The sequence below is a fragment of the Phalacrocorax carbo genome, chromosome 2, assembly GCF_963921805.1.
Source record: "Phalacrocorax carbo chromosome 2, bPhaCar2.1, whole genome shotgun sequence".
In the NCBI taxonomy this organism is placed as follows: Eukaryota; Metazoa; Chordata; class Aves; order Suliformes; family Phalacrocoracidae; genus Phalacrocorax; species Phalacrocorax carbo.
In genome coordinates, this window is record NC_087514.1 from 25,174,666 (window position 1) to 25,186,860 (window position 12,195).

At 40.5% G+C, this 12,195-nt stretch overlaps 1 protein-coding gene across 2 annotated transcripts in view; it reads right to left on the minus strand.

The window, feature by feature from the left end:
• Positions 1 to 1,797: 1,797 nt before the first annotated feature.
• LAPTM4B (lysosomal protein transmembrane 4 beta) overlaps positions 1,798 to 12,195 on the minus strand; it is a 64,114-nt gene continuing 53,716 nt past the window's right edge. Inside the window, exons 7-8 of one of the 2 annotated variants that reach the window (XM_064442346.1) lie at positions 3,779 to 3,853; positions 1,798 to 1,901 (exon numbers count right to left, since the gene is read on the minus strand). In XM_064442346.1, the coding sequence (XP_064298416.1) occupies positions 3,779 to 3,853 (75 nt within the window). In that variant the 3' untranslated portion in view covers positions 1,798 to 1,901. Of the gene's footprint in view, positions 3,854 to 12,195 lie in introns of both variants that reach the window. The other variant, XM_064442348.1, reaches the window with a different exon arrangement.

Sequence of the window (12,195 nt, forward strand, 5' to 3'; positions counted from 1 at the left end):
TGTTTAAAGGACATACATGAACATTGCCCTCCCATGCTTTGTCCCTGTTGCAGCTCTTCTCTCCATTCTCCCCTCACCAGTAGCCAAGTCTTCCATCTTGAACATTCCAAGCATCAGTGTGCAGACTTTTTGATATTAGCAAAAAATTGTTAAAACTGTCCATGGTGTCTCTAGTTGCTATACTTTGGCCAACACGGTAGTGGTGAGGAACACCCTATTTAGAAAGCACAGAATTTAAAATTTGTTTCAGACTAGTTATCGTTCCCTCTACTTCCTTGCCAAGCTTTTCTCTGGCCATAAATCGATCTGATATGGCCTTTGGTAACATATCAACTCTGGATTGTTTTTACCAACCAGAGGTTTTCCCAAAGAAGCACAGACAGGCTAACACCTAAAATAATGGTTGATAATAATTATTTTAGAAAATTTTGTGTACTTACAAGCATGAGTGCCACACTGTTGGGTCACCACTACAAGTTCCTCTTTGCTTTCTCCAATATGATGTATGGATGAGTATACAACAAGGGGAAGCTGCATTGTTCCATCAGGAATAAGAACATCACCCACAAATGAGAGAAATGGGATTTGTGCCTTAGCATGTGTAGGCTTTGTGAAGCCTGCAATGCCTTATAAGAGATATTTAAAAAAAAAACCAGAAGATTTTAGCAAAGATCTACTTATATTTCTGGTACTATCAAGTTTTAAATTACTACTTGCTGATTTTGGCCCCATATTTATGATGTTTCATGTCAACATACCTTGAAAATATTTTCTTTCTACTCTTAAGTTACTAGAAATTATTAACAATAAACTGCTATATTAGAGTTTAAGATAAGAGAAGAGGAGAGAATTTGAGTGAGCACATGCTCCTAATATCTGGGAGAAAGGAAAAATGCAAGGAATAATGAAAAAAGCACTGTTAAGAGCAAGCAGTTCCCAAAGCATGGAAACTTAAGAAGCCAGGTTTTTAATGGGTTTCTGTGTCACAGAATACTGACTAATAAAAATCAATTCTAGAAAAACTGTGGTGTGAATTCCCTGGGATTAGATATGGAAATGGAGAATGAATTCAACAACTGAGGATAAAAAACCTTCAGCTGGAGTTTGTGTCTCTTCATGTAACCCGGAGACTCTAATTTTCCTTTGGGAGTGGGAGAACTCGTCTCCCATGTGGGTCCTCTGATACACCAGCAGAGCTGAACTAATATGACATTATCTGCTCCCTCCAATCCAGCTGTCTATCTACACTATGTGTAGGCATGTCATGGTTTTGACACCATAACCTCCCTACCCTCTAACTCAAATTGGACAAAATCCAAAAGGTATTAGGAGTATTGGCAGGACACATGTACTTGCACTTATGCACGTATGGTGTGTGTGAAGAAGTCTTGATTCTTTAGTAAGACAAACTAAAGTCTACAGAAATTTCATGTGAATTAGCACAACATTATCCATATAAAGATCTGGAGAAGAAGCAGCCCCAGCTTTCAGTGCAGCTCAGTATAGCACTGTTGTATATAACACACTTCATCAGACCTGGAAAACTGCCTGCACTTCTGGACAATGAACTAAAAGCTTGAATTCTCTCTTGTTTTTGTTGTACAATAAATTACAGAACTTACTGTTCTATTCTCCATTTATACAGTATGGAGGGAAAAGCCAATGAATAGACTGGCGAGTGGCCTGAAAAACTGTTGTTTAGGTCATTTACAGAGAAAATGCTGCCATGCCAGATTGGTTGGACAGGAATTTTTGTATGGTTGTTCTTGGAAGACCAGCAAAATGATTTCCATAGTCTTGAGGAAACACCCTTTTATTGCAGAGAAGTTTGTATACACACATGCGATGTATTTACAACCAGCTTCTCTCAAACAGATGACTGTTTCAAATCCTTCACAAATCTGTCAAGATGAAAGAAAATGAAGATCAGAAGCCCAGCCAGCCAGCCCAACCCCCAAAATCAGATTAATTCACGAAGATAGCTGTAATGAGATAATAATACATGGAGTTATTCTGAAGGAAGCAATAGGACTGTGACAGATACCAATGGATGGACTTCAGGATTGGTTCAGCTCAAAAGCATTGCTTAGTTTGATTTCAGAGTAGATGAACCCTGAAGTAAAATGCCAACAAGCAGATGGAGACCTGTCTTTTCCCAGGAGTGTGGAAGACACAGGCATAAAGAGTCTGGCCCTTCATTTCCTGGCCTTTGCAAGGACAGGTCACAACAGCAACCTCCATGAAAAGAAGTTGCTGGTCCTGCGTTCCCCTGGAAAGCTCTTTTCCAGAAGAAGGCAGGAAAAGCTCCACTCTTCTTCAGTCTGCAGAATGGAGTCAATGCACTGAGGGTGAGAATGGGTGTCCTCCTTAGGAAGGGTGTGGACTCACATGCTCGCTCAGTCACAGGAGAGAGGACACCTTGGTTCCTTCTGGTGCCCCTCCAAACTGTGGCTCAGCTCTGCACTACCCTTTACATGGGGCGGTGTGCAATGGCATCAGTCTAGCTTCAGCCTCTTCAATCACCCCAAATGCAGAGGAACCAACACAGGGGGAAACCATGAGAGGTAGAGACACACATTATATTCCCTTTTCCTCTTCCTTTTCAATGAAAAGTAGAACTTTCAGCAACAACAAAAAGTTACATTTGCAGGAGGCACTTCTCTGGGGAAGAAATAAATACCTCACACAAACAGTCATGGATGGACGAGTCCCATGAGAAAGATTCTCAGCACAACCAATTCAGTCATAAAAGAAATCTAAAATCCCCACGTTGATGTATATGAGAAACACGCAAAACATACCTGCTAATGCTCGAGGAAGTTGTATGCATAAGTTTCCCATAGGTTGGGAACATATATCTTAGAATCTGCATAATTTAGTTCACACTCAGCAGGACATTGCAATATTTACAGGCACATTCCAATGTGAATGGGAAAACATTTGCATATCGAGTGTGAAAGATGCAGCTTTGTCACCTAACCATGGGACTTTAAAAGCAGGGATTTTTTGACCTCAAAATACTATTTGTGAAGTTGGTGGGGAGGAAAAAGATGTATAGGCAGGAAAAGAAAACTGCCAGAAGTTAGTAAGAACTCTTTTTTGAGCGTTAGAATGGTTGCAGGCTGGGACAAGGTGAGTCGGTGTAGACCACAGGTTCTGGCTTGTTACACATTACAGAGTGCTTTGTCTACTCTCATTTCCCATACTTATTCTGCTCAATTAAATTTGTTTCCCATTAGTCAGGTTGATGAGAATAGTGCGTAAGACTTATTCTTCTTCTTGCAATCATCACCCTTCATAGTATAACAACTTAATAAATTCTTGCAGAACAGAAATGAAGTGGAATGTAAATTTTTTTGACTTGGTCTGTATTCTGAAGGTAAAACTGGGCATCTGAGAAACACATTTGTAATGCTTTGGAAGTTTTACAAATAAAAAAAGAAAGTTACACTCTGAACTTGATTGAGACTGCAGAGTTCTATGTTCTCTAGCACTGCATGTCAGACATAGTGAAAAAAGCTATTCAGACTACAATAACCTTAGCGCTACCCAGATTTGTTCTGAAATCAGTTCACTAGTTTCTGAAACACTACTGTAGTTGCAGCAAATTATTAAAACTATCTACATAATTTTAATCATACAATTTAGGTTTCAATATGTCTGCAAAACAGGAATGTATAACCCATAGAGGTTATATCCTGGAAGTGAAATTATTGAACTATTGCCTCAATGTCTGAAAAGTAAAGCTATCCTCTCTAGGTACACTGCATTCTCTCACTTATGCTGATACGTAAGGTGGTGGTGGATCTTTAGCAGCTCCGTTCACAGGATCATCATATGGTGGCAACAGGACCTGCAGGAAAGGAAGAAAAAAGGTTGTATTTTTTAAAAAGAAGCCAGCTGATCAAGATTACAGAAAAGAAAACCCTTAAGGCCTTGTCCTAAAAAATAACAAAAAGAAGTAAATCAGTAAGCAGGAGCAGAACAGTAAGAAAATGAAACAGTATTAGCTTGAAGTTCCTCCTTTTCAATTTGTGGGCCTGTTTTCGTTATGAAGGAAAATGTGATTCCTTCCCATTTCTTATTGACTCCAGTGACAGCTTGATTTCAGCCAGAGATCATTCATTGCTGGTACCTGATTTTGTTCAATCTGACAGTGACAGTAGCTGCTTATTCTGCAGCGCTCCTCTGTCAAGAGCACTTAAACCATATATCCTGGAGGAGTGCTAAGCCAGAGTGAGAAAAGTCCCAAACACCTCTCTTTCAGAGGTCTCCCTGGAATAGTTAATAATTATTTTGAGGTGGGAAGAAAGAAAGCAAATGGAGAACAAATTACCCAATGTTTAAATAAATCTCCAGTTTTGTGCTTCTGGGGCACTCAGCCATGAGAAGGAAGACCTGCATTCCCATAAGCCATTCCGTGAATACTTAAACACCTGACAGAAGTTAGGACAGCTTTAATCATATATCATGCCCATTCATAGGAATCCAGGCAGCTTCCTAGGAAATGGGAGATGCAAGTTCAGGCCACACAGGGCAGAGGAGGGATTTGAACGAAGATTTCTACTTCTTTAGGCAAGCATGCTAGCTATCATGCAATTTTTAATCGCACCAGCACTGACATTAATTAGCTTGCCTGTGAAAAGGCAAAAGAGCACTTGCTCTGTAAATCCCAGCAGGGACTGAGGATAAAATAGATGTCTGGATGAAGAATGAGAGTACATTCCCTAAAATATCTCAATATAATGTAAGAATATCAGTTGTAGTGCATTGGCAGAGATACTTTATGCAGCTGAAGATTAATTATTCACGATGGAATTTCCAGATTTATCAGCATTACTTCTTGGTCATTAAAGAGCACATAAAGCTGATTATCTAAACATACATCAGGAAAATCCTGATCTCAATAAAGTCTGTGGAAGTTTTTTCATGAGAGGATTTCACCAGTTCTTAAAGAAGTTGATAACCTGCCTTCTGCAAAGAAACATCCATAATCATCCCTTTTGGACCTCATCCACAACATAACAAAATCAGTGGGAATCTTCTATAGATTTAAATAGACTTTGGGTCCGACTTTTGTGGGGTAGTTCCAAGGGTGATTCACATTACACTTGTGTGAGTTTACAGACATGTATGGATGACCATGTGTTCAAGTACATCTGTGCAAATGTTTGTTAGATTACAGAATGGCTACCTTGGCATCTTCAGCCCTTACTCAATAAAGTTGCATTATTTAGAAAAGGAAATTGTCAGAGCCATCACTCTTTATTACTACCATATGTCTGAGCTTGCAAATGCAATATACTATGTTCACGTCCACTATATAATCTACAAAGCCTTGTATTGAGAAGCATTTAATAAATTATGTCAACTGTAAAGGGTGCAAACAGCTTATGGCAGACTACTTATCCAGTGAAATTAGGACAACATATAGAACTTCAAATAAAAATTGCACTAAAAATCATAAATATATTTTGCAAAGGAACCTCAGTGAATCACACTGCTAAAGCATGTAAACTGTGAAAAACACTACAGTTGAGATCCTCTCTCTAGTGCTGATCATTAGTTTAATAACAGGGTTTCTAGTAAAATCCCAGTGTTACTAAAAAAGGCAGTAGTTTCTCAAATGTACCGAAACATGTTCATTAGTTGATTATGAAGCAATATAATTAGTAACTAAATCTGATCTACAAATGACTCTGAAAATGAATCAAGTTCAGTTTGTGAAGATTTAGTCCTCTTATTGCACTCTTGTAATGCCAAGCCCCAAACTGTCGTCCAGTCCTTTCTGGTTCAGAGTCCATTTCATCAGGCATGATAAGAAATGACAGCAGATGCAATCCAGAAAGCTGCCTATCTTTCAGGTCTATGAGCTGATTAATAAAGGACAATACCTCTTCCTGTGCCCTGATACTTTTTTAGATCAATGTGTCCTAAGACTACTGTAGTTAAATCAATATTATTACTTCAGCATTGAGGTTACTGTCATTTGCAGTAGGTCTCCTGGAGGATTTACTGATGTGAGTGAGGTTCTTCATTCCCTTCAACCCTGTATGAAATAAAATCTGTCTGGTAGGAGAGCAGCCTCCTGGTGAGGCTTTTTACCTCTTGGGAGGTGAGCACTCTACTTTGCTTCATAGACCCAAAACTCATATGTGGGTCAATGTCCCCAAGGACCCTCAGAAGACACTTCCTTGCTTATCAACAGTTCAACAGGAAGTGAGGGGAGATAGGAATACCTGCAAAAGCCATGTTGGAGAAGCCACTGGCAAAATCCTAAGGCATATAGATTTCTATAGGAATATTCAAGGTATGTGGGGTATGAACAGGGGAGACAACTAAAAAGGTTCAGAAGCTTCACAAGAAAATATCTACAGTGGAAGGCTGAAGAGTATTTGCAAATGTCTGTACGGTTTAGGGTCACTTTACTGCTGGCAAAGGTTATTTGTCTGAACAGTTCTATCAGTGATGACTTTACAGGCTTACTCCCCACACATTTCTGTGTTTAAGTATTTAAATATCCTGATCTTGCATTCCCTGACATGAACAGAATAGTGATAAAAAATAATGAGTGTTGCATGAGCAGAATTAAAAATTACTACCTTTGCCTAGCAGTGTTTGAGTTAGACAAATAAAATATGGACAGGCTGTTATACAAAGGTTAAGATGAATAAGCATGATGGACAACTCATGGAAGAAAGCACTCGGAGTTTGTGGAATACATGGCGCCGGCTTGGACCCCAAGTATCTCACATCATTAGTATAAGTCTTTGAAACTCATTTAACTGTTTTACTTTCAGTCAATGTGGTTTTGTTACTGTTACTTAATCACCTGTCAAATATAAGTCTGAATAATCATCCTTCAGCTTCCGTGACAGGTTGAATAACTCTTCAGCCACTCTATAATTACAAATATTGCAACTCTGCCTCTGTAAGACTACCTTTTTATTATTTTTGACAAAAACAGAGTTTCAGGCCATTACTTTCCCTTAATAATTTTTTCATCTTTCTCAGTTAAGTGTATTTTGGCAAAAGGGAGAAATATGATAAAACCTGAATTATCTCAGCTTTTAACTGTTTAGTGTTGAAATGGTTAAGAGTTCACAAAAATCTCAAGGAAAAGAAAATTCCATTAGAATTTTAATCACTGAATTTATACCGAAGTAGCTGAGATGGAAATCTCGATCAGAGTAGTTTTCCCTTCCCTTGTGTTAATTTTAAATCTCAGCATGGTTTAATGGAAGCAGATAAGTGCCTTGGACATAAAACAGCACAGTTATTCAGGCAGTATATTATGCTCTCCAGAGGCATAAAATGGAAGCCAGTCACTGAGCCAAAGGGTGAATTCAGAAACTGGAAAAATAGGCAGAAACTCACTATTCAGTCTTATCTAAGAATCTAATTAGAATGATACAGTCTAAAATAATTCATACAGGACAAAAATGTATGCATATTTTAGGTCCATGGTATCCCCAAGGCAGAATACCCACTAGATCAACTGCTGGATTTTGCTTCCTAGGCTCTACATTGCAGCATTTCCTTGCTTGTTTGCTGTGAACTGAGAAAAATGTAGGTTAGTTCCCCTGGATGCTGTGGGACTAATGTTTATACAGTGCTTGAGATTGTCACTCACAAATTACTATAAAAAGTAAGTAAGAAGGACTATGGTTTTTGGAACTGAGTGATCCCAGTGAAAAGAAGTGCTGGCTTTTTATCAGTAGACCAGCAAGCAAATTTGGAAGATTAGATGGTTGCAGGGTTCGGTCCTATAGGATGCCTAAAACCCAAAGGATAGAAGCTCCTACCTTCTTTTGCAATCCCTACAACTGTATCAAAGAACCATGTAGAATTTTAGCAACATAGAATCATAGAATCATAGACTTGTTAAGGTTGGAAAAGACCCTTAAGGTCATTGAGTCCAACCACTAACCTATCACTGCCAAGTCCACCACTAAACCATCCTGAAGCACCATGTCTACCCTTCTTTTAAATACCTCCAGGGATGGAGACTCAACCACCTCCCTGGGCAGCCTGTTCCAATGCCTGACAACCCTTTCGGTGAAGTTTTTCCTAATATCCAACCTACACTTCCCCTGGCGCAGCTTGAGGCCATTTCGTCTCATCCTATCGCTTGTTACTAGGGAGAAGAGACTGACCCCCTGCCTCACTACAACCTCCTTTCAGGTAGTTGTAGAGAGAGCGATAAGGTCTCCTCTCAGCCTCCTCTTCTCCAGACTAAACAACTCCAGCTCCCTCAGCCGCTCCTCATAAGACTTGTTCTCTAGACCCTTCACCAACTTTGTTGCCCTTCTCTGGACACGCTCCAGCACCTCGATATTCTTCTTGTAGTGAGGGGCCCAAAACTGCTCACAGGATTCAAGGTGTGGCCTCACCAGTGCCAAGTACAGGGGCACTATCACCTCCCTGCTCCTGCTGGCCACACTATTCCTGATACAAGCCAGGATGCTGTTGGCCTTCTTGGCCACCTGGGCACACTGCTGGCTCATGTTCAGCCGGCTGTCAACCAACACCCCCAGGTCCTTTTCCTCCAGGCAGCTCTCCAGCCACTCCTCCCCAAGCCTGTAGCGTTGCATGGGGTTGTTGTGACCGAAGTGCAGGACCCAGCACTAAGCCTGGTTGAATCTCATATCATTGGCTCCAGCCCAAGGATCCAGCCTGTCCAGGTCCCTCTGTAGGGCCTTCCTGCCCTCCAGCAGATCAACACTTCCACCCAGCTTGGCGTCATCTGCAAACTTACTGAGGGTGCACTCAATCCCCTCAGCCAGAGGAGGAGCTGACATCACTTACTGTTTTTGTAGTTGTCTGGTGATAAAAGCATTGCACAGAGACTGTGAGATCAGAGCTCTGCAGACTCCCAAACCAAGAAGGTTCAAACCCACAGCTCCTATCTGCCATACGAATGCTCCAGACACGAAAATTTCAGTTAGGTTGGAAGGAGCATTTCCCACCCTCCTGTTGAAGCCAAGTATGCAATAATCCATGGGAAGAGAAAGAAAATAGGAGAAAGTGTAGGTAGCTATGTAGCCCCATAGTTATGGTGCTTAAGTGGGACAGGAAGTCCTGGGTGCTGGGCTTTGCTCCCAATACCGTTTAAGCATTTTGTAATAAGAAGTCTTGTTGTATAATATGCATAAATAATTCAGAACTGACCCATGAGAAATCCTGGTCCTGACTTAGCTTGTGTCCTCCAACTGGTTTGGGTAATTGTATTACATAAGGAAATTAGGAACTATTACTTCACAGAAAGGGTTGTCAGGGATTGGAACAGGATGCCCAGGGAACTGGTTGAGTCACCATCCCTGGAGGTATTTAAAAGACTTGGATGTGGTACTCAGGGACATGATTTAGTGGTGAATTGGCAGTGTTAGGTTTACGGTTGGACTCGATGATCTTTTCCAACCTATACGATTCTGTGTATCTGTGTATAAGCATCTCTCTATTATAAAGCACATGATACAGGATGACCTTCTTTTGAAGAAATAATTACCATACAAGTTTGCCAATGGCTAGAAAATAATCAGTTAATATAAGCATATGTCATTTCTTATTTTTTACAGTCTGGTTAATCTGGTTTTGGGGAATAAGTTTTTAAAGACATTGCTTAGCAATATGCTTAAGAAGAAACACAGGCAAATATTTGTGTATTCAAACAGTTTGGAATTAACCTTGGCCCAAATTTGGGGGGTATGGGGGGGGACGGACGGAAATCGCATGATTTCATTAATCACTCCATATTTTTGCAGCTGATTCCACATTTACCTGAACTTCCAGTAGAAAATTTTCTTTCTTCAGCTACAAAGAAGACGGAGACTCCCTTTTTACAAGCAGTTACATGGAGTGGACAAGGGGGAATGGACACAAGTTGCTCTTGGGGAGATTCCGATGGACACCAAAGGAAAATTTTTACAGTGAGGACAGACGACCATTGGAATAATCTCCCCAGGGAAGTGGTTGACTCGGCCACATTGGACACCTTCAAGAGTCGTCTGGACAGGGTGCTGGGCCATCTTGTCTAACTGTGCTCCTCCTAGAAAGGTTGGACTAGATGATCCCTGACGTCCCTTCCAACCTGGGATTCTGTGATTCTGTGATACGTACAAGTTTTCTCATATTGCTGCAGTTATTCCCATTTGAACTCAAACTCTTAGATCTGTTTGGTGTCTAGTACATTTCTAGAGCAGAAAATGTGCTTAGTCCTGTATGAGTAAATTTAAATATTTAATTAATTGATTATTTCTATATTCTTATGGGTCTCACCCAAAACTCACTGAACTCAATAGAAATCTTCCTGTGTCGCCAGAGAGCTTTTGATTGCTTTTTCCCACAGCCATTTGTATTCTTCACCGGGTGGAATGGTACAATTGTCACATAACAGTTTTGAGTTTGAACAGCATTTTGGCTGGCAGCTATATGAAACTTTTGTGAGTTCCCATGGCAAAATACCTTCCCATGGAAAAAAGTCTTGTTAGAAGCAGACATTGTTAGAGACCGCTCTAACGTATTTTTCTCTAACACCTTCTGGAACAGAAATGCATTTGATAATGCCAAAAAAGCTGTAGAGTAAAAATATAGATTAAAAATGTCTATGGTAAGTGCTGATGGTTGTCGTGAGCATTCAGGATGTTTTCTTGAACTTTAGCTTTTCCATAAAAACTCCAGTCCTTTACGCTGAAGAACTTCACACTTCACAATTACACTGTATATAGACAGGGACAGGTGACAATGAGTAGTTGAGTAGAATTAGGGTCATCACTACTGCAATTTAATCCCGATCCTGTTGTTGACCTTCTGAGTTTTGACAAATCATTTGACTTTGTCTTAGGAAATATGTAAAACAGACATGTTATTTGAAACATCTTAAAAGGTGTTGGAAACCTTAAGACAGATTTAAAACTCTCTTGGATGAAACATGCATATGACTGTATGAGACAGGGATTAGGTTGTGGAAATATTTACAGACTAAATCTATATTTGCAGAAATTTCAGCCTATGCCTGGAAATGTTTAACCCAACCTCTTCACCACAGCTATGTATGCATTATGTATCGTTCTTCTGCAGAAGTGACCTTTACATTTCAGATACCCAAACCACTACCAGGAATCCTTATGCGAGGCCTGTGCGAATACATGGCGAGGAAAGGGAAAGAGGGCAAAAGGAGCCTTTTCTTTCACACAGCTCACATACAAGGTGTCAGTGGGTTCAGGTCTTGTTCTCTGTTTACTTAAAAAGGGAGGGAGAGTAACCACAAAGTGAATAGGCGGATGGCAAGAGTATGCCAGAGCCAGTGCTGGACTATTTCACAGGTAAAAGTGCTAAGCCACAGGGATTTCCTCATCCTTGAGCCTCTGTCCAACGTTCAGCCCCTGGCCTGGTGATGGGATGAACACTGATACATCTGCAGGCTGAAATACAGTTGCTGCATGCCTTTCCTTTCCTAATTCAGGATAAATTTTCTCCTTGATGTAGCATGGGGCTGATGCGTCAGGTTCAGAGATAACTGAATTGAAAGATAAGGTTTTAAGCAGCGCATGCCTAGTTGCACCAGTCCTCTACTCAGGGTTCATTTAATCTCAGTGATTCCAGCCCGAGACCAACCACTGACTTGTACCAATCTGATACCATTGTGCAGTCTGGAAAGGGTTTAATGGTATGCAATCACATTTACTGATTTCATGTTTACTTCCCTGCTCTCCTTTCATTCACCAAGCCAAGAGGAGTGGAATTTCCTCCCACAGCTGTGGTGCTTTGAGGAGCCATTAACTGCAACCTAAAACCATGCTCAGCTTCAGTGATTGAAGGGTGCTGACGTGACCACCTGTCCAGTTCCAGATAGTCTCAACAGCCCTCGGGTACTGTTGGGTTCTTGACTACACAAATATTATGAAGATCACCTGGGGAAAACATAAGATTTCTGTGTGCATAAACAGCTATAGCCAGCTGATTGCTTCACTCTGTGTACAGGAAAGGCTGAGAATAATTCTTTCTTTGCAACATTTTCCTGCCCAGTTTGACAATGTAGTTTTCTTCTGAGAAGTCTGACATGATTACAGAGGAAAATGTAAAATTAAGATGGGGTAACATGATGTTTTGTGGTCATTGTTAGTGTACTGAGTAAAGTTGGCTGAAAATACAATTGTCGGCATACAAAATATTTGGTAAGAAACTCCCTGAAAT